Source organism: Chlamydotis macqueenii, chromosome 20, assembly GCF_036417535.1.
Source record: "Chlamydotis macqueenii isolate bChlMac1 chromosome 20, bChlMac1.mat, whole genome shotgun sequence".
NCBI lineage: Eukaryota > Metazoa > Chordata > Aves > Otidiformes > Otididae > Chlamydotis > Chlamydotis macqueenii.
Genome location: NC_141575.1, coordinates 3,838,794 through 3,863,949, shown reverse-complemented (window position 1 = coordinate 3,863,949; position 25,156 = coordinate 3,838,794). Strand labels below are relative to the sequence as shown.

Genomic DNA, 25,156 nt, shown 5'->3' with positions numbered 1-25,156 from the left:
CTGACTGTGTCCCTTTGTACCCGGCAGGGCGAGATCGGGGAGCCTGGCCAGAAGGGCAGCAAGGGCGACAAAGGGGAGCAGGTGAGTGGGGTGGACGTCGTCGGAGCCACTTCCCTGGAGGAGCGTGGTCACCTTGTGTGGCTTGCTGGAAACAGAAAACAATATCATTTTAATTTCTTTCTGTCACTGCTTCATCTTCTCCTTTGCTTCATCAAATGCTCTCACCATGTGAAAAAAAGTGAGTGCCTGAAGTGCGAGCCTCTAGCTCCCAGGAACACGCGGAGATGTTTCCATGTCACCCATGTTCTGTGTAAATATCTGTGAAACATTAGCGGCCCTTCCCGCTGAAGTTGGGTGTTTGGCTATAGTTTCTTTTCTAGTTGCTTATAGCACACTGACGCACCCTTTGTGTGCTGCTCAGAGCCTGAGGAAGATAAATTCCACACAGGTATATAGACAGAACTGAGTGGTGTGATATTGCTTTACTGAAGCAAAAATGTGTTTAGCTGTGTCTGCTGTGCCATTGGCACCAGGGCTGAGGAATGCTGGCGTGTCCAGGCAGACTTGACCCTGTCCTCCCTCTCTGTTTTGGGAATTAATGCGCATTTAACAGAGGCTGTGTTGAAGGGCATCACCGTTTCCAGGTGAGTTTTTTACTCTGTGCTCCTAACACTGGCGTTGCACTTCTGTTTTGTGACAGGGTCCACCAGGTCCTACCGGTCCGCAGGGTCCAATCGGTCAGCCTGGCCCAGCTGTGAGTATCGTCCACTTAGCAGACATCCCCTTTCTTACCGCAAAATCTCCTGGGAAGCACTGCAGTGATTGGCAGTTTCTGCCTGGCACTGCTGACGCTCAACACACGAGTAGGGCATTGCCACTGGCTGCGGCAGGAGGTGGTGGGGATGGGGCTTTGCATCTGCCTCCTGTCTTTGCTAAGCTGCATTCCACTCTCTCCTCGTAGGGTGCCGATGGAGAGCCAGGTCCCAGAGGACAGCAAGGCCTCTTTGGTCAGAAAGGTGATGAAGGACCTCGAGGTTTCCCTGGTCCCCCTGGCCCAGTGGGCTTGCAGGTAGTTGGCAGCATCGAGGGAAGACTTAGGCTAATGAGAGCTGGGGCTCCGCCTGAAATGTTTAGAGCTAAAACTCATCCCCTCCACCTCCACAGGGCTTGCCTGGACCACCTGGTGAGAAGGGAGAAACAGGTGACGTTGGGCAAATGGTAAGATGCTTTCCTACTTCTTTTTTCATCACTGACATAGACATTGCTCCAAGAAACATGTCTTAAATCTGTCTCCCCTTTCAGGGCCCGCCAGGCCCACCTGGACCCAGAGGTCCATCTGGACCACCAGGAGCTGACGGTCCGCAGGGTCCTCCCGGGGGAATAGGAAATCCTGGTGCAGTAGGAGAGAAGGTAAAACACCCAGACAAACCTGATTGAAGCCCGTGGGAGTTTGCTACCACACTCGTGCAAGGGCTTTGCTACATCAGCAGAAATCTCAGCACCCTGCAGAAATGTAAGTGTGCTCATCCCCTTTTCCCCTCTGCAGGGTGAACCTGGTGAATCTGGTGAGCCTGGTCTTCCCGGCGAGGTCGGCCTCCCGGTAAGTACGCTACGAGGTGGCTCTTGCTCTGATGGAGAAGAGCTTTTCTTCAGTGGTGTCCCCTGAGGAGCTGGTTGAAGGGGGTTCAGAGAGGCATGGATGTGGATGGGGCTGCAGGGACCAAACCAGCCATGTCCTTGGTTTGGGTATCGGGTGACACATCACCATGCTATTGGATATTTATAGTACAACATTTAGTCACCAAGGTTGGACTACCCACGACTGAACAACATGAACACCATTTAGTCTTTGTGGGAAGGGACTGCTAAATCATGTCCTCACGCTTTGAGATGCAAATAGTGCCTCTTTCTCAGAACTGATTAAAAAAGGATGATTAGAGATTGTTAAGTTGTTTTCCGGGATAATAAGAAACACCCTTTTTCCTTTACAGGGTCCTAAAGGTGAAAGAGGTGAAAAGGGTGAAGCAGGTCCCTCTGGTGCTGCTGGTCCACCTGGCCCCAAAGGTCCACCAGGCGATGACGGTCCCAAAGGCAGCCCAGTAAGTACCCGTTCCTGTCCAAGCAGTGCTTCCTTGTCTTGCCCAGCAGAGATTTTTGCATTAAAAGGTGTTTTCTAGAGATTTTTGTGGAAATTTGAAATAGTTTACCAGCCAGAGATTTGTTCCTCTAGTGTTATGTGATGTTAGTCCCCTTCCTTTAGGGTGCTAATGAGGAAAAGACCCAGTTGTGCCATATTTTCCAGCCATACTTGAATTATTAGCCCTCTTCGCAGACTATCAGAAAACTCACCCCTATGGAGAGGGCCTGCAGTGGGTTTACTTTGCACTTGAGCACATTGCCACGGTCCTCTGCACCAGAGCAAAGCTTCCAAAATAACGTAGAGGAGATGTATGTGAATTTGGGAGTTGTACCTCTAGGGTCAGATCCCTGCTGATGGTAATTGCTGTAGCTCGATTGAAGCCAGTAGAGTTGTACTGATTTATACCAGATGACAATGGTACAGTATTTATCTCGCCGACTCCTTTGATGCTTGCTGGCTGAAGGAATTTATTATGCGATAAGCGAAGATGGCATGAAACCGCAGAGGAGGCAGGGGAGTTAGTCATCTCTCTTAACAGATGGGTTTGGAGGATATTGCATTATTGGTTGAAGCCTGTTGTCTGAACGTTGGTCTCAGAATCATTTGAAGTACACGATAGACGTTGTATGGAGAAGAATGGCGAAGTGTTCTAGTCATTAAATGCTTTGAAAGGATCCTCATGTGAAAAATGTTACACAGCATGTAGTAAGCAAAAGCAAAATCTTCTAATGTGCATGTTCCGCGAAGCTGCGAGGATTTTGCTGTCACTTGTCCAATGTATTTATGAAAAAGTAGATGAAAGTCCCAGCATTGACACTGGAGTTTTACATAGTCTGGATGCAGAGCTGAACTGGTGGCTGTGACAGGATGGATTTGCTGAAGATGCAAAGATGGGATGTGGTCTGGGATTGTGTTTGGGGTAGGGAGGTGTGGGGGTTTGCTCCATAGGGTGGCTCCCTGTGTTGCCACCGGGGTAACAGGCACTCATGTTCTACAGTTCTCCAGATGCAATCTCTCTGACTTGGGGATCTCCTTCTTCTCTCTTTGCAGGGTCCGGTTGGTTTCCCTGGTGACCCTGGTCCTCCTGGAGAACCTGGTCCAGCTGTAAGTGTTTGTCTCACAGAAGGGCAGTTAGGTTCCTCCTCTTGGTTTAGTGAAATAGGATTGCATGCTGTTCATTCATCAGCAGCTCCCCTGGCATTTACTCTTCCTTTACTTGGGAAAAAGTAGAAAGTTTCACCGTAAGACTGTTTGGCCATGCTGCAGCCTTTGGGGCAGTAGCTGTATGAATGTTGCTGTCCACAGTATTTGACATAGGACGTTTGATGTTGGCAGTATTCTCAATGGGAGATGGGAAGGGATGGTGCCTGGTGACTTGAAGACTAGCTGAACCACACCTGCTGCTGCTAACACTCTGCTCAACAAGATTTGTACCCTAAATACACCTGCTTGCTTCTCTCTTCTTCCTTTCTAGGGTCAAGATGGCCCCCCTGGTGACAAAGGTGATGATGGCGAGCCTGGACAGACTGTGAGTAACTGGATAGATGAGATCTGTTCCCCATCAGTCCCCGCGGTTTCTGTGTGCTGGTCCTAGGACTTTTAACACTGAAGGACGTACAGCATCCAATACCCACCAGCTTCTGCTGCAGTGGTCCCCGGATGCTTGTCCCTCCTGTCTGTGTCAGCCCGGCTGCTGCCATCTGTCCCGGCTGCTCAGCAGTACATCCCGAAAGCAAAGATTGACTTAGGGAAAAACAAAATCAAAGTCTTTCATTTTCACTCTGCTGTGCCTTATGGTATTTTGTGGTGGGAAGGGATAAAACAAGATACCACCTGCACCCCCGAGGAGGTGTCGGGAGTTGTGCTGGCCGCCCACGCCTCGGCTGAGCACAGACTCCAGATCTCAACTCGAGTTTTCCGCGTTTGCTCCTCCCTTCCGCCTCTCCTGGTGCAGTCATGGCTTGTTCTTCTCCCCTCTCCATCTAGGGTTCCCCTGGTCCCACGGGAGAGCCAGGCCCCTCTGGACCCCCAGGAAAAAGGGTAAGCTGATTGTTTAGGAGTATTTTTCCAAATATATCTGTATTGACTTTTTGAAACGAATGTTGTTACTAGGTCTGCAGTAAATGCAAGGCAGTAGTATGTAAAATAGATAAAATAATAATACAATTAATGTGCCATCCACAGCCTTTGGAAATTGATGGGAAGTTTTCAACCAAATCCCATGGATTTTTTTGAGGTTTTAACACCCAAAAGAAAATACAAACATGAGGTGCTTCCGCTCTTCCTGCCTTGCTGGCAGAGCCCAGGGATTCATTTAGCAAGAAGCTAATTTAAAAAGCTTTCAAAGATATTTGTCTCCATTTTGTCTTCTTCCCTGGGGCTGTAGCATCATTTTGTTAATTCCAATACACCGTTTCAGAGCAATGTGATCTAATTGTTTTGCATCTCTTCTGTGCTTTTTCTAGGGCCCTCCTGGTCCAGCTGGTCCTGAAGGAAGGCAAGGAGAGAAAGGAGCCAAGGTAAGAACGGAATGGGATTTCACTTCTACCGTGTCTTTTGTATGCCAAAAGGATCACCCTCTGACAGCGTTGGTGTTTGAAAGACAGCAGTTTGATTTTGCTGTGTGTTACAACAAATTAGCCTGAATTTGAGGCCATTGGCCTCAAATCTAAGCTTCTGTTTCATCTTTTAACAAACTCTGTGGAGATAATTAGGGCTTGGTAAGGTCATGGGAATGTTTTTCTTCTTTTGAAATGACAAAGTGGCATATTTTTCAATTTAATGTGTTGTAAATAATACGGCATGGACAGCCCAACGTCCTTTCCCAGGGCAAACACAGCGTTATTGGACCGTGGTTGTTTTGGTAGGGGTGGTGGGGCAATGTAGAGTGGGACTGCAAATTATAGACCCAATTATTGTGGCAGCCACAGGAACGCTGATGGCGGAGGATGTATCCTCTGCTAGCTCACCAAACCCAGGAGAGCTTTCTGCTCCAGAGAGCTTGAAGCCAAAGGGCCATTCCTGCTGGGAATCGGCAGAAATGGGCAAGGCTGAAAAGTGAAGGAGTTTGGAGGCTTGTCCTCAGTGTGTATGGGGCAGCAAGCAGTAGGAAAATCAACGAACAGAAGGTTTTACGTGCTTTGCGTGGAATTGCATTCACTCTGTGGCATCCTGGCAGCAGCCACAGCGTATTTGACAAGATTGTTTGATGCCCCAGTGCAAATTAAACCATGCTGCTTTTGCATCTAGGGTGAAGCTGGTTTGGAAGGACCTCCTGGGAAGACTGGCCCAATTGGTCCTCAAGGTGCTCCAGGGAAGCCTGGCCCTGACGGCCTTCGAGGGATTCCTGGTCCAGTTGTGAGTATTCCCAAACTGAGCAAAGTCTGAGAAGGCTTCTGGGCAGGGTTGCTCCCCATGCTTTACTGTGACCCATCTGCTGTGGAAGATGTCTTTCTCCCAGTGTCGTGTTCTGTCTTTGCTTAAACGCCTGACAGCAGACAAAACATCTTTACTGGAAATAATATAACGGTGAATATCGTCTTCCAGCATGTTGTATTTGAGTCTTGGGTCTGCTCACCCGCTCTCTGGGGTAACATTTCTGTGAGCTCCAAAATCCCTTTTCCAGTAGAGATTTGAGCATGAAGGGAACATAAATCCTTTTGCCTTTATCCACCTGTTGAGAAGCCAGGGCAAACATACCCTGGTACGGGGACCAGAAGAGGGTGAATGAATAATCTGAATAATCCCAGCTGGAAGCACTCCTGTCAGGAATGAGTGGTTTGAAGGAATTGCACTGTTTTACAGGGTGAACAAGGTCTCCCAGGATCCCCTGGCCCAGATGGTCCTCCAGGCCCAATGGTATGTCTAGACTATCAAATTCCTTGAGTTTTTTAAATGGGTGAATGCATTTTACATTAATTAATTCTCTCTTTTTCTTTCCACTCTGTCTCCCAAAGGGCCCACCGGGTTTGCCTGGTCTTAAAGGAGACTCTGGTCCTAAAGGGGAGAAGGTGAGAGTGCTGCATATGATCTCGTTGTATGATCTGGTGTCCATGTCTGGGTGTGGGGAAGAAAATACCATTGTAGAGGGGTCCTGCAACTGGCATGACAAGGCTGAGGGATGCCACCAGCCCCATACGTGCGCTGTCATACTCTGGAAGCATTGGACATATCTTTAGAAGAGAGATGGAGAGTTGTGAGTGTGCCCCAAGGGATGAACCAGGTTGTGCCACTGCCCATCTGGATCCAAGACTGGGTTTCCCATCCCCATGTTCACCAGCGCCAATGACAAGGAGGTGACATGAAGGAGCTGAATCGCTGTGTTCCCCTACATCGGTCCTCACAATCCACGGCAGCTTTAGTTGTCTTTAGCAGGACTTCAGCAGAGGGCATAGGGAGGTGCAGACAACTGGCTTGCTTTAGGGCAGGATTCTCAGTCTGGTACAAATTTGTGTAATATATGTCAGCGCACGAAGTGAGCAGCTGCTCTGGTGCGGTGGTTCTGCTTCTATATTTGTCGCATTTTCTGTTGCACAAAGCTGGTGTTTTGCTCTGCTCTGCCACTGCCAGGTGTCAGTGATAGCTACAAACTCCTGTCACCTTAAGTGTTTGAGTTTGTACCTAGAAATGTCTTTGCTGGGTAGCTTTGGTGTTCGGTTACCTCCAGCGAGAGATCATAATTAACATCTGCTGTTTTCCCCTAGGGTCATCCAGGTTTAATTGGTCTTATTGGACCACCAGGAGAGCAGGGAGAAAAGGGCGACAGAGGTCTCCCAGGGCCCCAGGGCTCAGCGGGACCCAAAGGAGAGCAGGTAAGTATTCCAAAGACCTTCATGGAAAGTGCTTTTGAACTGTGGGGTTTGCTGCCTTTGAGCAGGTACAGCATAGCAGGGATGGTCAGCCTCAGCAGGGGATTGTTGCTAATTTTTGCGGAATATTTTCTTTATTAATGTAGTTTATTCTACCTGTGAAAAGCAGAGATGCTCCAAAATGACCCATTTTAGTGGAAAGCAGATTCTCAAGGGTCATATGAAAGGAGCTGAGTAGACTTGGAGGGATGGTAACATTAAATATGCATTCAGAGGACTGATTTTTAAAACTGTGTTGCCTACATGAGATACGAGCTTCCCTGGTCATGCCCTTTCCTGGATCGTGCGCACACTTAAAAACCAGTTAAAGCTCCAGATTTGAATGGAGCCCTCCAAAACCAGGTGGTCATCTGTGAGCAGATGTTAGTTGTGTAGTTATAGGCCAGCATCGCTGCATGCAAATCAGTGTCATTCTGTTTTATTTTTCAGGGTATCACAGGTCCTTCTGGACCAATTGGACCTCCAGGGCCACCAGGATTACCGGTATGTGACAAGTAATTATCTTGTAGTTCCTCAGGAGCTACCCAGTCCTTCTGGAGTCTCCTTGGTGCTCCCAGCTCTACCCAGCACAACCCTTCTGGCTGGACTTTGTATGAGGATGCTGATAGGACTGCCAATTAAAAGTTGAGCCCATTAAAAAGACTTGAATGAGTTACAGGAGTACTGGACAGTGACCCGTGAGCTGAGAGATGGGCACAGGGGACATGGAGTGATCGAGGCAGAGAAATTAGCCCTCTGTTTCTCTCCGCCTTTCTTTTGGATTATCTGCAATCACATAATATTTTTCTTTTGTACTGTTTTTTTTCACTTGATGCCCAAGGCTGCACCCATGGGTGACCAGCATTTGCTATTGCTGGGTGTCCTTAGCACGGAGCCAGGATCAGTCCCGGGTTACGGTGATCACACAGCAGCTTTTCCAGTCCCCATCCAGGCTGGAGTGCGGAGCGCTGACACAGATTGGTCTGACACAAATGCTTTTTGTATGTTGGCACATAATAGCAACACCGAACTCAAGTGGATGTGAAAAGTGGAAAGAGAGAGGAAGTCAATTAAAAAAAAAAACAACCCACCTTGCATAACGCTACTGTGTCTCTCTCTAAGGAGAGACTGACTTCTCTGCTAGGAAATGCGCTGACTCCTTTCTGTGTTTTTCTCTATACAGGGTCCACCTGGTCCCAAAGGTGCTAAAGGATCATCAGTGAGTATAGTCATTGTTAAAAGAAGAGGCTGAGGAGCTCTTATTAAGCGTGTAACCTGCTGCGACTCCTCCACATCAGTGGCATTAAGGCAATTAGCCGAAGATGACTGTCGCAAACGCAGCCTTTTCAGGCTGGCTGAGCCTAGAAGTTATAATTGGGAAAGGTTTCTGCTGCACACACTGTACTTCATTGAACATCAGTGCAGCAAAGATTGTAAGGAGGAATCCAGTGCGTAGTCCTTAGGAGAAAGCCTACTGCTGTAAAGCGGAGGGCATTAAAAATAGACTGTGAGGCGGGAGGTGGCAAGCTGAAAAGCGAGGAACTCGGTGAGAAATGCGGCACTGAAGCAAGCTTCGTGTTACAGATCTTCTGTGCAGGCAGCTAAAAATTCCTCTTAGGCAACTTCCTAAAGTCTTTTTCCCATGCAGAATGAAACGTTTTATTAATTTTGAGATTTTATTTGGCTTATAAAACTGTTGTATTGATTTGGAGAGTTAGCGTTTTCATGCATTGGAAGATCTGTCCTTTTCCCTAGGAAGCCTAAGCAAAATTTGAGTGTTTACCCCCAAGTGTTTGATCTTTTTCTCTTATCTAAGCTTCAAAAGTAATCAAAATAAACATTTTCTTGTGGGGGGGGGGGGGTGGTGTGCAAGGATGGTCCTCTTGTATGCCTGAAAGGAGAGGAAGACATTTTTTGCCACAAGAGACTATTAAAAGAAATAATGTTTGGGATGTGATATAAGTGACAAGTGCTTTTTCCTGATTGACTTTTATGTTTTCCCTTTGTTTCTCCACACAGGGTCCAACAGGTCCAAAGGGTGAATCGGGTCTTCCTGGGCCCCCAGGGCCTCCTGTAAGTAGAAATGAGGTTCAGATTTAACAGGTGTTGTAATATTAGGAAGTAGATTTCTGGACAGAGATTCATCATACCAGGAGTCCTAGCAATGGGTTGGCATCTCTTAGTAGAGATGCTGGGGAAGAAAGCAGGATGTGAAGGGAGAAGTTACTAATGGGAAGATGACATAAGAACATGGACCCATTGTTCAAAGCTGGGGGCCTGGGGTTTTATCAGTACCGTCATGGGTGGTTTACATGTCTGGTGCGTATCTTGTGATGCTGCTTCTCAGCGCCGGTGGCTGCTCTTCTGTCATCTTCCATCAGGCCATCTCTTCTGTCTCTTCCCGACCAGCAATGCAATGAGAAGTTGTATCTTCTTTCCCCACAAATCAGGGTCCTCCTGGAGAAGTCATCCAGCCGCTGCCCATCCAGTCTTCCAAAAGGACCAGGCGAAACATTGACGCCAGCCAGCTGGTGGACGATGGAAATGCCGACAACTACATGGACTACGCAGACGGCATGGAGGAAATTTTCGGGTCGCTGAATTCCTTGAAACTGGAAATTGAGCAAATGAAGCATCCATTGGGCACTCAACATAACCCAGCACGTACCTGCAAGGATCTGCAGCTCTGTCACCCCGATTTCCCGGATGGTGCGTCCTGGGATGGGGGGGTGTGGGGAAAACACTGCGGGTTTCCTACCTCCGTGCGGTGAATACAAGCGAGTGCAAGAAAAGAAGTAAATCTGGGGAGTCACTGGCCCTGGTGCCACCTGAGGAATGTGGCTGACAAAGAAGCAACATGTAGAGAAGAATGGGGATACATAATGCAAAATAGCTATTTCTTTAAGGTGTCACAGTGTAATCTGAAATCAGAGCATAACTGGTTTTAAAAAAAATACACATAAATAGTCACCTACGACAGAGATGAAACATCCCCTGATAGATGGTTGCTGAAGGGCCCATCATCCTCCCCTCACAGTGCTGATTCTTCCTTCCCTTCTCTTCCCTCTCGTGCATCCAGGTGAATACTGGGTTGATCCTAACCAAGGATGTTCCAGGGACTCTTTCAAAGTTTACTGTAATTTCACAGCTGGTGGAGAGACTTGCATCTTCCCTGATAAGAAATCTGAAGGAGTAAGTCCACATAATTTTATTTTTTTTCCCCTTATATCACAGTGGTAAGAGATGGTTGCCTAAGATGAATATTCATAGACAGTCAGTTTCAGGAGGATTGAACAATAGCAAGTAAGGATTAAAGATCCAGAACACTTCTTTTTCACACAACGTTGGCTTCTAAAAGAATAAGGAATATATTTACAAAGAGAATTTCTTTCAATAAGTCAGATTTAAACTGCTATTTGGGACAAGTCTTTAATGATTTCCCAGGCATAATAAATGCTAAAGCCTTAATTTTTTGACTTAGCTTTACAAAGGCGGAACCGCGACTCCCCATGAGCTCCGTTTAACTCGTTCCTTGTCTTCCCTCCTGCAGCCGGGCTGCCGCTCCGCTGTCTGCATGCCTAAGCACCGCTGATTCCTCTGTCCTTGCTGTGTCTTCAGGCAGAGCAGATAAATATTTATCTCTTGTCATTTTTTTCCTGGTGTTTCTTGTGGGTATTTGGTTTCCTAAATGATTGCAACTAGCTCTTCCTGGCCCCGACGCACAAGGTTGATTAAGTTATTTGTGTAATGATGTGCTCAGCTCAACCATACTCGTAATTTTTATCCCATAGCCATGCACTTTGTTTTCTGGAGCTGCTCTCCCTGATGCCTGGGGACCAGTTCTTGCGCTGGCCAAGCAGAAACTCTTGCAGAGCGGCCCGAGGGAGCCCTCTCAGTGTCACAGTTGTGCTGCAGCTGGGTTAAGGTGCAGGCAAAGCTGCTCGCTCCAGCGGAAGCCGTTTGCTTGCTGAATTCCATCCACCAGAAATATGTGCCAGCACAGGACAAATAACGTGCAATGTAAATCTTCTTTGAGTTTTTGTTAGGGCTGTTTAAACAGGAGATGCATTTCTTCTCGTTGGCATTAACTTGCCATGGCTCTCCTCAAAATGTTGACAGCTAAAAAAGCAGAGTGTGACTAGGATCTTAGAGTTGCTCAGACTCCTGCCACGCTGACTCTGCGAGTGGCTCTTCAGCCCAGTCCATCCACTGCGGAGCTGCCACTCTCGCTGCAGGCTGCGATGCTCCTCAAACGCAAATTGTGCTGCACTTCTGCAATACTGTCACAAATAAGGAACAACTTCAGCCTGCTCTGGAATGAAAACAGCTACCAGACCTGCATTAAGCATTGGCTGACTGGTTTTATTTTAGGCCACAGCAGAGCTTAAGCCAACATCCCCTTTCAGTGCATCCTTAACCCAGCAGAAGCACACTGACATGCGTTATGGTTCACGTACTGGAAAGGAAAGGACAATCCCAGGACACCTGTGTATAGCTTGGCGGTTGTGCTCGGGCAGATTTACGGCAGAAGTGAGGGAGCTTTTGGGAGGGTAAGGGAGCAGACGGCAGCAACGCTCCTTCCTTGGACTCTGGCTCAAAAGAAGTGATTCAGCTGTTTAGACCGGGCTGCGGTAAAGGATGCTCTGACAGCCCGTTTCTTGTCAAGGTCACCCCCTGCGTCGCTCCGGGTAGTTGGAGCTCCATCGTGTGTGATGGTCCAGCACTGACTGCGGAGGATGCTCTGCCCATGATGCACAAAGGCAGGAGGCAGGCAGAGGCTTTTCCTTAATCGCATTCTTTGCCTTTCCCAGCACCACAGCATCCGGATTTGGTGTCAGAGTGACAGCAGCCATCTCCGTTGTCAGCATTCCTTTTCCAGCCCAGCCCTCCCATGAAAATCAATGCATCTTTTCCCATTGATATTTCCTTTTTTCCCCCTCCTCTGTCTTTCCTTTTATCTCTCCCGCCGATAGACTGCACTGCTGGTTTTGCATCTGGAGAATCCCGGAGGCAGAGATCGTTAGCCCTCAGCAAAGGAGGCTGGTGCCAAGGCAGCGCTGGGCGCCCGGGGTAGCACCACGCCGTCCGTTCTGCTTGAGAGGCTGCTGGCACCTTAGGGCTCTGCCAACTGCTCTTGTTACTGGTTATAAAGATTAAGAAAATATTTTAAAGGAAGTTGGACAGTTTCAATAAGACATGCAGACTCTGCTTGTGGAACTGAATGTAACTTTATTTTATTTCTTTTTTTTTTTCTTTCTTTCTCTCTTTCCTTGCTGCCGTCCACAAACTAGGCTAGAATAACTTCTTGGCCAAAGGAAAACCCAGGCTCCTGGTTCAGTGAATTCAAGCGCGGTAAACTGGTAAGATGCATCTTGGTGCTTTCTGTTTTCTTTAACCCGTGTCATATTTTACAGAGCAAAATGGCTCGTTGGCCCAAAGAACAGCCTTCCACATGGTATAGTCAATACAAGCGGGGGTCTTTGGTAAGTGGCTAACCTTGGCCCTCCGGTCTGAATCAGAGCGCGTCATCTGCTTTGGTATGGCCAGACCTCTTGTACTCTGCATGCTGGACTAATCACCATCATAAGTGGCAGTAAAAACATTTAAGGTGGAATACTGAAAAAGAAACAAAACCCAGTGGGGACGCTTTATTCCAGTCGGCTTGACTGGCAACCTAGGAGGAGGTGACAAGCTTTCCCCTGCGTTACAAGGGGACCCACAGAGCTGGGGCTGTTGCAGAGCAATGCGGCGGGCTGCATCCCATGGGAAGGCTGTATCCCGCAGGATGGCTGGTGCTGTCTCCTAAGAACTTCCCGTTACGGCACGGGTGTCCCTGTGCTGCTGTCCCCCAGCAGCGTAGCCGTATCCCAAACGCTGAGAGACCCCTAACATGATGCTTCAGCCTGGAGCTGGGCACCATGCCGTCGTAGCCCGTATTGCTGGTACCCAGGCTGAGGTGGTGGACCTGCACATTTCTGGTCTGGGACAAGTTTTCCTCAAAAGAAGAATCTCATCTCCCATGGTGGAGATGAGCCACACTGGGGGCTCCCACACCACCCCCGGAGCTTGGGAGATGTGAAGTCACTGGTTTAAAGGAGGATTTCAAGCCATGTGTGTTTGCCAGGCCTGGTGGACAGGAATTCGACTTAGTCACAACGAAGGATTTTTTTCAAGGGAGAACAACTGTTGTAAGGTCAAACAGTGCTTGATTTCAGCAAGCAAGCAAGACAGCAACACGTGAAACAGAGAAAAAGCTCTGGTATCTTGTCCTGTAACAGAGGACATTCACGTTGTGGATCGATCACTACCACAGAGCTCGAGCTCTGGCCAGGGATGTCAGAGCAGCCGCTAATTGGTGTAAGCCAGGGCTCCTTAGCCAACAGAAATCTGTCGCATGTGTATCAATTCTTGTAGGATTAGTGGGATGCAGATAATGAGCTCAGTCAAATTAGGAGAATTAGGGAAGAAGGAAATATTCAGCAGACCAAACTGACCTGCCCTTGAAAGCCGGAGATGCTCTGACGTACCATCATCCTCTCCCCAGGGCAGAGGTTTCTTGCAGTGCCTCAAACTTCCACCTTAAAAGGCAAACAACAAAGAAAATCACCGCGTTGTTTTCCTGAGCCACGTTTCATCGCCACTAAACACGTTTTGCTCTGATTCTGCCCACAAGAAGGATATGGCTTCTGCAGCTTTTCTGCATTATCGAATAAGGCCGCAAAGCCAAGGCTTCTGCCTCACAGCTCCTTGGAGGGCAACTACTCATAGCTTAATTACAGAGCACTTCATCGGTTAATATCATGAGTACTTCCATTTCTCCGCCTTCTCTGCTCTTTTGGTTTTTTCCCAGTCTACCAGCTACGTTAGAGGCTGAATTGCCAAGCTAGAGCGTAGGGCCCATTCCTTTAAACAGGAATTTCATGCTACTTGGAGCCCTTTGTTCCATCTTTCTGTCTTGCTATTTTCTTGCTTTTTTTTTACCTGTCCTGCATTTTCTGTTTGGAAAAAAAAAGCCACCAGCACGTAGAAGACCTGCCTAAGCAAACCACAAAACTGTTAAACACACAAGCCATGAAAGTAAAGTCCAGTTTTTTTCAAAAGAGCCTCTGATTTCGCCCAGGTCAGTACTTAGAACCATGAGATTGGTAAACTGGGGAGACGTTTGCCTGGATCCCAGATCAATTGAAATCTGTGTGTAGATGGGTGAGATGAATGAGTCCAAGTTCCCCTCTGGGTGCAGTATTGCCCCTCTTAACTCCATGGAGAAGGTCCCTGGTGCCTTTCCACGCAGCCTGAGCACGGTCTCTTGAGGGGCTGAGCCTACGGGGACCCCCAGCGCCAAGGGGAAGATTTTCTACCCGGCTGCAGGCTGCTGATGTGGCAGGCTCCCTATGGATCTCAGTGCTTGCACGAGGTATGAGCCGTGAAGATGCTTGCCTTTCTTCTGCGGATAGCTAAAGTAATAACGACATAGCAAATATGAAATCCAAAGAAACCAACTTGTTTTGATGTTTCCGCTCCGTCATTAATCAATGACACAGAGTACTTGGAGCTGATTTCTTACCACGTCTCATGATACAGCCAAACTGCCTTTAGAGGGATAAAAGGGTGGCAGATGTTTTCTTCTGGACTCTGCTTTCCTTCTCCGTGTTACACCCAATTCCCAGGACCTCTAACAAGGCCTGCTACCCATCCTGTCCTGTCATCCTCCATAGCCAGATGGCATCTGCCACAGGGAAATGCTATCACAGAGAAAACAGGAAAGGATGGATTTTTGCAAAACCGTGTTCCCACAAGCACAAGCTTTATGTGCACAACCAGTTCCCGGTGGCTCCAGTTGCAAAGCTGGGACAAGGCTTCCTGCCATCTGCAGAGGCAAAACGGCAACTGAGACCCTGTAACAAGCAGTCAGGCTCGCAAACCAAGCACTGATTGGAAATAAGGAGAAATTAGAGAAATGAGAGAAGTGGGTGGGTGTGTGCCAAGTCGTCGGCATTTTATGTCCCCGTCCTTCCACGTCCTGGTGGTTTTCTGGTAGCTCTCCTCCTGGCATGCGTGGCTCTCTCGTGGTCAGTCGTATTTAACTCTCAGGAGGACAATGCAACAGTACCCTGACAACCGGTTGGTATATTTATTTTTATTATCATTTTACTCATGATTTTATTGTCTGGTTATGAATCTCTTCTACTGTTTGCAGCTTGCACCGGTGTTTCACACTACCTCGAAGAACACTACGCTCTTTGTGTGCCTGTATTTTTTTTTTTTTTTTTTTCTCCTGGTCATTTCTAAAGAAATCCACTGTCCATAGAGGACAGTAAGGAACAGCAGCTCTGGTAGCTCTGCCGTGGCTGGAGATGCCCCCCATACAGTTAGTTTGTACGTGCAAACCAGTTGTCCTGCTGTGGGATATGAAAGAACGTTCCAGGAATTCCTGAATCCCTTAGATGCTGGACGTGGGTTTCAATAAACTGGGCTTTGCAGAAATGTGTTTCTAGACACACCATTCTCCTCCAAGGGAGAAAAGGAGCTGATGTGCAGGATGGAGCAAATCCCTGTGCCAGGGCAGCTCTGTGATTCATGACATGCCCCACGGGCAGAAAATGCATTTTCCTGAGCGCAGCCTGGCCCAGCGGTGCAGCACTGAGTCCTTGTCAGCAGGAGCAGGGCCAAGTGCTGCGGAGTAAGCGCAAAGATTGCTTAGAAGCCGGTGTGTTGGTGCCCAGGGAAACCAAATGGGGGGTGTCCCAGTGTGTGCAGAACAAAATACAGCAGTCAGAAAATCATGTCAAATAGGACAGAAAAATAATGCCCTGAACCCTTACAGAAATCTGCTTTCTCTCCTCTTCAAAAGCTGGAGAAGTATGGTTGGTATTGGCTTAAACTTGAGCCGCATATCTCCAGATTTGCTTAGCCCTGCACATTTTTGCAGCCAGGGCTGAAATCTCCCTTCCTTTCTCCTCTCGCCCTGCATTAGCCTTGTTTTTTTAGCTGGCAACCAGCAAGAGAAATAAACTGTCCTTGGTGGCCGTGCCCTGGCCGCAGGAGGACCAGTGCAGCCCCGTGCCCGTAGCGCGGCAGGAGCAGCGTCTGTGCCCCGGTGGGGTGTGGAGACCGAGCCCCATGTGCCGGGCAATAAAGATGGGTGAAACTGGTGGTCTTCAGAGCCCCCTAAGCGTGTTGCATTGCCCCTCACTGCCCAGTGTTTCCCCTTCTCCACTTCTCGCAGCTCTCCTACGTGGATTCGGACGGGAACCCCATTGGAGTGGTGCAGATGACTTTCCTCCGGCTCCTGAGCGCCTCGGCCCACCAGAACATCACTTACAACTGCTATCAGTCCGTAGCCTGGCACGACGCCACCACTGACAGCTATGACAAGGCCATCCGCTTCCTGGGCTCCAACGATGAGGAGATGTCCTACGACAACAACCCCTACATCCGAGCCGCCCTCGACGGCTGCGCGGTACGTGGGCAGAGCTGGTCTCGGCCAGTCCCTGCAAAAGGGGTCGGTGCTGGAGGCGTTTGTGCCCCTCCCCTGGTTGTCCAGTACCATCTCCCTTGGGACAAATCACCCCCAAATTTGTAGTTGCCTTGAGGATTGTCCCCGGTGGAGAGACATCGAGCTGGTCTCCCTATGCTGGGAATACCTGGCTCCACTCAAGGTCGGGGCAGCTGCAGCACTTCTAGAAACCAGATTAATTTGCTTTATTGCTGGCTGGGCATAAAGGAAGGGACTCGCCTAAAACCACCAGTTGCTTTTAAAAGGTCCCTTCTTTACTCTTACTCTGTTTATTCACCCAGAGAGGGGCCAGCGATGGCACCCAGTTGCATATGGGTTTTGCAGGCTTTGATAATCAGTTTTTGAAGTGCTTTCAGGAAATCTTGGAGGCAAAACGTTGAGGGTTTGGTGCTGGGTTGGTTGGGGTATTTTTGAGGGGCGCCGCTGTGCGTGCCTGTGCCCTTGGGAGAGAACAAACCGGAGCAAGGCCTGGCTCCATAGCAAGATGAGATGATGCTGCAGGAGGCAGAGGTTCGCATCCCTTCTCGTGTTTCACGTATGACGTAGAGTGAGGGAGAAAGACGCTAAGTTCCCCCTGACTTTTTTTGCCCGCAGTGCAGAAGCAGGCGTTACGCCCCAGCCCTCCTCTCCCCACACCACCCGCATTGCTCTTCGCCTTTGCTTTGGCTATGAACAAGAGCCAGAGTTTCTAAAGGTGCCCGGCATCCTCCATTTGCTTCTGCCTCCTTCTCTTGGGTGCCTGATTCGGGATTGAGCTCTGACAGGAGCTAAAAATTTGGCAAAGCAGGCGCTGCTTGCATTCATTTTGAGACCCAGCTTGCTGGTGCAAAAGCCTGCATAATTCTCATGCTCTGCAACGGCAGTGTCTGAAGCCCACGGGACAGGAAGATTGAGATGTTTGACAGAAAAAGCCCTCCTCGTAATTTGAGATGAAAGCGGTTCTGTTCTGGCACACGCAGGTGTTTTACTGTAGGAGCAATGAGGAAAATCAGACGAGAATCACTTCTTCTTTTAACACTCTGGCAGAGAGGGAAAGGGCATCCATCTCACTTCTGGAAAGACTCAGAAGCAGTATGGGGAGGTTTATCCTCAAGTGCTTCATCTCTCCTGCTAACGCAACATGTCCTTGGTAAAAAGTGCTTTCCCTCCTTAAGTCTCCGAGGTGCTGCAACACCACGCGTTGCACATTTTAAGGCAGACGTGCCTGCTGAAAACCCTTCTGGTTTCAGGGGTTTGGCTCAGGTGCCCTGCATTCCTGTCCTTAGTGAGGGATATTTGCATGGAAAGAGGACTGTGGCTCCTTCCCGTTTGTTTGCTTGGTCGCTTCTCACAGGCGGCTGTTAGCACGGCCGGTCTCGGTGTTGCAAGTAAACAATTGTGGTGAGAACTAAAGCAGAGCGGGAGTAACAGGCATGCGCGGTGAGGGAGCATCGGGAGAGGCTGAAGGAGCCCCGGTGCAATGGTGGGGCACAGGGATGTCATCTCCTGGCTCAGAGCTTTGGGCATCGCTTCCAAATCGGCGTGCCCCAGCCCTTCCTCTCTGCTAGAGATGTTCCTGCGGGATATAAAAAGGAGGTAAAATATGCCAAGGGAGCTCCTTGCAGCCCTGCAGAGAGAGGCTGTGTTCCCATACAGTCTCCGGTACCCCAGTGGGTCATTCCCCCTGAACCACAGGCAGGATATTTGAGATTGAGCCCTACCATGCGAAAAATGCGGTTGGGCTGCCCGACACGGTGTTGCCGCAGAGCTCGTGGTAGGATCCGTGCTCCGGCCGTGACGGAGGCTGCCGCAGCCGGCAGATCTCCAGGGCTGATGTTCAGGCCGTTATTTGAAGGTGTTTTTCCTGGTCTTACAGCCCTTCCTCAGTAGCTGTGATATAGCCTGTTCTTCTGAGGCACACAAATCAGAGGGTAAGGCAGAGCCGAAAGCTGCTCTGTAAATTCACTTGTTTGTGCAGCTTTGTATGCCCTCGGGTGCACTTCTGCTCCTCTAATAATTATTTATATTTCGGCAATAACTGTATGGCTACTGGGCACGATAAAAAGACACCACCACCTTGTGAATTCCATCAAACTTTAAACGCGATCTTTTCAGTAGCGCTCGGATAATAGTCAAACTAATATATTCAAATTAAATCGCTTGCGTTTGCTCAACAACCCATGCGTGTCCTCAGGGGGGCAAAACAACTGTACCACAGGCACATTTTTACCAGGCTCCCGCTCCAGCTCTGAGACACGCTGACAGCAGAGTTCGTGCCTGTTGATCTGCGTGGCAGCAGCGTCGTCTTCTCCAAAGTCTGGGCTCAGGACAGTCATCTCCCAGGGGTTTGCTCAGTGGTCGCCATCCCACTTGAGAGCATGTCTGCTAAATCTCCAGGGCAAACGTAGGGTGTTTGGGTGCTGGGTGCCTCTAATTCAGCTTAGGAAATGCCTGGGCAAGATCGTCACCGTATTCCCAACTGATCGGTGAGTGCTCTTGATAACTCACTGTTGTTGGGTTGGAGGCATCATCAGAGCTCTTCTCTCTCCCTCTTCTCCCCATCAGGCAAGGAAGGGCTATCAGAAGACTATCCTGGAAATCAACACGCCCAAAGTAGAGCAAGTACCTATAGTCGACATCATGTTCAATGACTTCGGAGAAGCGTCACAGAAATTTGGATTCGAGGTGGGACCAGCTTGCTTCATGGGCTAAGAGCCACCTGAAAACTAGTCTCCAAATGAGCAACCTCGTAACCTCATTGCGCCATTTAATTAATTAAAAAAGAAAAAAGAAAAAAAGAATTCCTTGTCACATGCACGTTCTGAAACTGGACAGCGATGGGTTATTTTTTTCCGTTTCGTTTTGTTCCTCGTTTTGCCCGAGTTCCTCTGCGCCACCGCACCCAGACATACCGAATTACCGACTGAGAGGACCGTTTCCACGACAGACGCAGAATCGCATGACCGACCGCCGCACGCGTGGCCCAGAGACCTGTCCCCACGCCACCACCACCGCTGCTCCCACCACTGCTGCTCCACAGCCACTGAGCAGACCCCACCGCCATCAAAGACTTCTTTTTCTTGCCGTGAAGCGATACCGAGTGCTTGTCTGTAGATTATTATTTGTTTGTTTCTAAGGAAAAATGGAAAAAACTTGAAACTCCTGTGTTCAGCTTGACGTTGAAGTCTCAGCAGTCCTGGCTCCAATCCAAACTCTGCCGAAGCTCATTGGAGGCGTTTTGTTGACTTCCACGAGATTTGTATCGGCTCGAGCAAGTAGACATCATGGCCACTTCCAGAATTTTTAATATCACCATTGAGTCACATAATTCTACATTTTACAAAATTTAACGCCATTAATTCGATCGCTAAAAGTCACACTGGGCATCTCTTTCCCATGTATTAAAGGTGCTTATATTTTTGTATGTTTGTAAGTAAATATTTGTATTGTATATTATTTTAAATGTTTAAATGTTTCTGGCTTCAAAACATGCATGTGACCCTGTCTGTATTAAAACCACCGCCCTTCCCACCACCATCCCAGCCTGGGAATGAAGACGGCGACTCACGTCCCCGCCGCCCGCACCTCTTCCCAGCGCCAAGCCCGGATCTGGAGGGGCTTGGAGTTCCACCCAGGCGTGAGTCTTTGGAGGATGCTGGCCCAATAAGTGGCAAACCAGCCCTCCCCCCGAGCCACAGATGCCTTTTGGAATGATTCGCTTCAAAATAAGGAAATTAAAGCCACTTTTTAACAGGATTTCTACAAAACCCTAATCTAAAAGCAGGATCTGCTTTGAGTCTCTGCCTTTTTATACACTTGCTTACCTTAACATACGTGTTTTAAATTAATTCTTCTTTTTTTCCTTCAGCATTCTTCTAAAATAGTAATAAAAAAAATCCATTCCGAGCGGCAGATTGCAGTGGCAGGGGAAATCCGTTTGTCCTCTCTGAATATAAGGTGTAAAAAAAAAAAAAGAAAGGAAAAAAAAAAAAAGGTGCTTTTTATTTTTACATGTCTCTGTGGTGCTATCTATTTGAATAACTTTAACACAACACTGGTGATACCCTGCCATTGGCCAATCTCCCACCAGCTTTGGCTTTTCAGCCACTTTCAACGCAAGACTGCGGGCTTTCGCTGCAGCCTTTGGTTATAAGCGCATGCCACCTGCATGTTTGTTCTGTAGAAGACGCGCTCCTTTCCTTCATTGTACTGCGGTAGCTTTATACGGCCCGTGTAGAAAAAGTATTAAATGTGCTTACTCTTTTTTTTTTTTTTTTTTTTTTTTTTCCTTCCCGAGAATATTCATGCGTTTATACGGTGGTAACCGTACCAGATTGTACTCCGTCGCCGAATGTTTGTGGTGCTAATTTATGTCTTTGTCGGCTTTCCTGATGCGATGCTGAAGCCGCGTGGGTGCCCGCCCGCCGAGCGCTCCTGGGACTCTGCAGTTTTCCTGGCCTTCCCACAGTGGCTCTGCCAGGATGGTTTGTTTTTTTTTTTTTTTTAATTCCATGCAGCGTTTTCATCTCGCAACCTGCCAGCACCATGTTCTTTTTCCCTTTGTTTGTTTGTTTTCTCCCTGGCCGTTTTCCTTGTTTAGATCTCTGAGCTGGAAAACAGAAGTTGCAGGGTGTTATTTTTTTAATTATTATTGGCCTGGAGTATTACAGCAACGCTTGAGCCGAGGGGGGGTCTTTCACCATGAAGGAAGAGACATCACATTTACTGTGAAGAAAAGCCTATATATGATGTCTTTTCCCCCCTCCTTCCCAAGCACAGAGCAGCAGCAGCCAAGGAAGGGAGGCGAAGCCGTGCTGGAGGGAGCGGCGATGCCGTGTGGTGCTTTTCGGCTTGGGAGAGCCGTGTCCATCCGTCTCCCTTCTTCTGTTGTGTTGTCTGGTATTTTTTTTTGCTTCCTATTTCAAGGAGGAAAAAAAAAAAAAAAAAAGGTGCTACGCTAAAAACTGCAGACTCCGGCAGCAAAGCAGTGCAAAGGAGAATATAATAATATATAGGAGAATCCAGCTTCTCGGTCACCTTGGCAAGAGCCGTGTTCAGGAACAGTGGGAAGGTCAGGAAAGGTTGCACGTTCCTCGCTGCGACAGATAAGCCATATATTGATGTATGTACACACATGTGCGTCTGTCTAGGTCATGTGATTCTGTTATAAATTTTCATCAAGGGAGCTTTTTTCTTTTATTTTTTTTTCCTTTTATTTCTTTGCTTTTAAGTAAAAAAAAAAAAAAAAAAATTCCTCTGTTGAATTCCACAGTGTTGTAATTGTACTGAGATCCAAACTGTTCCGATTTCCCCAGACCACTTAGCTACGGTATATTGCAATAAAATTACTACTTGTATTTGCAGACCTTCTTTTTGTGTAATTTTATTTCCCTCCTCCCTTAATATATATGACTTGAACAAATGTTGATAAGAAAAATAAAACCTATGGAAAAAATTTTAGTACATAAGGCCCTTTTTAAAATATAGTGTCAAATGACATATTGTACATTTCTTCAAAGTCCAATAAACATGTCATAAAATTAAAGTGTAATGCCCATAAGAGCTATTTTTAAATATTTTAAACCTGTGTAATAAAGGAATAAATGTAATAGATTTTTTTTCAATAAATCAAGTTTACTGTTTCCACCTAAACCAACGTGATGTGAATGTCTTCTTGAAGTTGATTGCAGCGTGATTTCCCCACGACCCCTCTGCTCGGTGGAGCCTGAAGAGTTCGTCAGAGGACCTGTGAAAGCACATGGAGGTAATATATGCTGTAAAATGGTAAACCCAGCCCACCAGAGAGAGAACTTCCAGGCCTGGAACCTTTTTTTTTTTGTTTTTCTCAGTGAGAAACTTGGATTGACCCCAACGCTGCCAAAATCCAATGTGGGCGTTTCGGTGGCTGGGACTTGGATGAGAAGATCGGTGGCCACCAGCTCTCCACCTTCTCCACCCCAGCAGCAGCAGCACTGGAGGAGTCGCTGCTCGGCAGCGCCGCCTTTGCCTTGGATAATCTCACCCCAAGATGAATGCAGGAAAAAAAAAACAATAAATTTTTCCAGCTTCTTGGTGTGAGCTCTTCAGCCCTCAAACTCAAGTCTCAGCCCCAGGGCGCTGCTGCGTGGACATGGGGGAAGCAAGTGTGAAGGACATTTTGCTCATCCCCTCCTTACCCACTGCAGGCTTCTCTCCAGGGACGTGCAAGAAGACGACGGCTCCTCTGGAAACCACTGTAAGAACCTGCATGCATCTGTCTGCCAACACCAGCCACTGCTGCTGGATTTGCAGGTTCGGGGGCTTCTTGCAAAGAATATTTGGTTGGTGCTGCTGGTTTGCAGGTTTAAGAAGATGCCTGACCTTGGAACCGTGTCCATGTCTGCAGCGCAGCAGGTATGTACAGTACAAATACACCTGTGTGCAAACCCACCTCTGTGCACAAAGTCGGGCAATGACCAAGCCAAGTTGTGTGTCCCATCAGCCTCTCCCCTTCGTTCATTGGCTGCAATTAATGGCAGATCTCTGATTGAGAGAGATGTTCAGATAAGGAGACAAAGTTCTTTAGTCTGAGGATATAATTAGCTTATAGGACTTTTGGGAAATCTTGAGGTATTATGGCCAAATCTTTATCCAAATTGACCCCAGAAACGCAGAGATACCACAGCTGTGGGAAGAAACTAGGGGGAGGGAAATAGCTTTAATTACTTAGACTTAGCTAGAAAGACTTAACTTAGATCCTGATGACAAGGTGACACTAACCTCATCGGCGCTGCCTTGCCAGTTGTGATTTGCACTCGATCATTGCGGTTGCAGCAAACGCTTCCAGCAAATGCCTCGGGGTCTCACTGCTGAGAGGAGCTTTGATCGGCCATCAGGAAAAGGCAGAGATCTGAGGGAGGGGTAGAATGGGTCGGACGCAGAGGCCGTGGCGTATTTTTCATCTCTTCATGTAACAAAGTCCATTATTTGGTGCTAGAGCCTCAATGCAGTCACTCTGCCTGCTGAGTGAAGTATGGAGTGTAATTTTTGGATGATCCACAACAGAAAACAGCAGCAAATTATTGAAACTGAGCGTGAGCACCCAAGAGCTCGGTTTTGCTCCAGGGACGGGAAAAGGATGGGCCTGGGCTGCTCAAACCAAACTCACACGTGTCCCTGGGGCTTTGCCCAGGCATGGCTGTCTCCCCATCTCGGGGCTGGTGGGCGAGGGCAGGGGCAGAGGCTCAAACCTTGGGATGCAGCAAGGAGAGGGAGAGGATGGAGCTCAGCACCCACCCCTGGTACAGCCTGGGGAGTGAGAGCTGACCGGGTGCAGCTGAGCCCGGTTGCGTTTCCAACAGCCGTTGGAAGCTGCTGAGCCACCCTGGGCTGGGGAAGGGGAGCCTGTAAGGCTGCCAGGGTCTGCTTTGCTCTGCTCTGCCTGTGATGTTTTGGTTTTTCTTTTTCCTTCTTTTTAAGAGGCAGGGGCTGAACTAGGCTGGGATTTCTGCACTTCTGTGCATTAAGAAGGTAAAGCCTGAAGAGTTCTTCCATCCAGTTTCCTGAGCTGACCCAGCCATGAGGACGTGTACGTTTGCTTCCCAGCTGTTTCCTAAGGTAAAACACATCTTGCCGTGTGACTTCATTTCTGCCGATAAAATGAGAATTACTCCTTTTTGGTTTATTTTTCAGTCCTGTTCTGGAGGAAGGGCCCAGATCCTAATGCTAGCTGTGTGTCTCTTGGCTCCCTGTCCTGTATCTTGGAGTCACTTGGCTTGCTTCATCTGGTGGAGCAGTATCTGTCCCTAAAAAAGCAGCGGGGCAGAGAAAAGAGCCTTTAGCCTGAGCTCAGCCACATATTAGCCACCTGAAACTCCACTGAGAGGCCGCCTGTGGGTACAAGAAGCCTCAAGGAGCACAGCCTTGTGCACCCATCGCTCACGTGGGACGCAGGGCTGGTGCAAGTGCCTCCTGGCCAGGGCTGTGCCGGAGCAGCCGGAGCATGGGGGAAGGCTGGGACGGAGCCGCAGGCTCGCCATCTGCCAGCGCCCGCCTGCCGCAGGGCAGGGCAGCTTTGCCAAAACGCAGCTCCCTTCACTCATGCGTCGACCCTGGGGCTGTGCTGGTGGCGGTGGGCACCTTCCCGCTCCTCCTCGGGACCGGGGTCCACGGCGCAGCTCTGCCACGCGCCGCTTCCAGCCCGGCGTGCGCCGTGCGGGGACACGCCGCAATCACAGCCATTGCTCTCCGCGAGACATGGCAGCTTTGGGTGGGATGCACCCTGCTTTATTATTATCTCTCAGAGTGTTGCTTCTCCTGGATCCTTAAATATCATATTTATGTGAGGCTAGTAAAAATAAAAATGTCTAAAAAAGAGGTGTTGGATTAAATATAGAGACTAGCTCTTGGGCGTTTCTTCCCTATGGTCTCAGTGAGTTTGGGCACGCAACCTAGAAGGCAATCTGTGAATGGGTGTTTTATACGGAGTATTGGGCTGCCTTAGCGCGACTGAAGCTCTCCCAGAAGGAGACAAACAGCAGGACAAAGTGGGAGGCTGTGACGAGAAGGGGAGAGGGATGTGCTGTAGCATGACGAGAAGACGTGAAGCGTTGGGGCGCGTGAGGCTTGCGCAACAGGCAAGGCAAGCCGGAGCTGTTTCTGTTGTTCAGCTGCTGCTTGTCCGGCATCTTCTCC

The 25,156-nt window shown here is 48.5% G+C and overlaps 1 protein-coding gene across 3 annotated transcripts in view; it reads left to right on the top strand.

The window, feature by feature from the left end:
• The window catches only part of COL5A1 (collagen type V alpha 1 chain), a 151,133-nt gene extending 129,287 nt beyond the window's left edge, over positions 1-21,846 (top strand). Inside the window, exons 44-66 of one of the 3 annotated variants that reach the window (XM_086763616.1) lie at positions 28-81; positions 701-754; positions 962-1,069; positions 1,165-1,218; positions 1,303-1,410; positions 1,547-1,600; positions 1,992-2,099; positions 3,191-3,244; positions 3,615-3,668; positions 4,127-4,180; positions 4,606-4,659; positions 5,390-5,497; positions 5,945-5,998; positions 6,097-6,150; positions 6,844-6,951; positions 7,438-7,491; positions 8,171-8,206; positions 9,007-9,060; positions 9,438-9,696; positions 10,067-10,179; positions 12,402-12,470; positions 16,214-16,447; positions 19,049-21,846. In XM_086763616.1, coding sequence (XP_086619742.1) covers positions 28-81; positions 701-754; positions 962-1,069; positions 1,165-1,218; positions 1,303-1,410; positions 1,547-1,600; positions 1,992-2,099; positions 3,191-3,244; positions 3,615-3,668; positions 4,127-4,180; positions 4,606-4,659; positions 5,390-5,497; positions 5,945-5,998; positions 6,097-6,150; positions 6,844-6,951; positions 7,438-7,491; positions 8,171-8,206; positions 9,007-9,060; positions 9,438-9,696; positions 10,067-10,179; positions 12,402-12,470; positions 16,214-16,447; positions 19,049-19,195 — 2,046 coding nt within the window. In that variant the 3' untranslated portion in view covers positions 19,196-21,846. Of the gene's footprint in view, positions 1-27; positions 82-700; positions 755-961; positions 1,070-1,164; positions 1,219-1,302; positions 1,411-1,546; positions 1,601-1,991; positions 2,100-3,190; positions 3,245-3,614; positions 3,669-4,126; positions 4,181-4,605; positions 4,660-5,389; positions 5,498-5,944; positions 5,999-6,096; positions 6,151-6,843; positions 6,952-7,437; positions 7,492-8,170; positions 8,207-9,006; positions 9,061-9,437; positions 9,697-10,066; positions 10,180-12,278; positions 12,471-16,213; positions 16,448-19,048 lie in introns of all 3 variants that reach the window. The other 2 variants (XM_086763615.1, XM_086763613.1) reach the window with 2 other exon arrangements.
• The last annotated feature ends 3,310 nt before the right edge of the window (positions 21,847-25,156 follow it).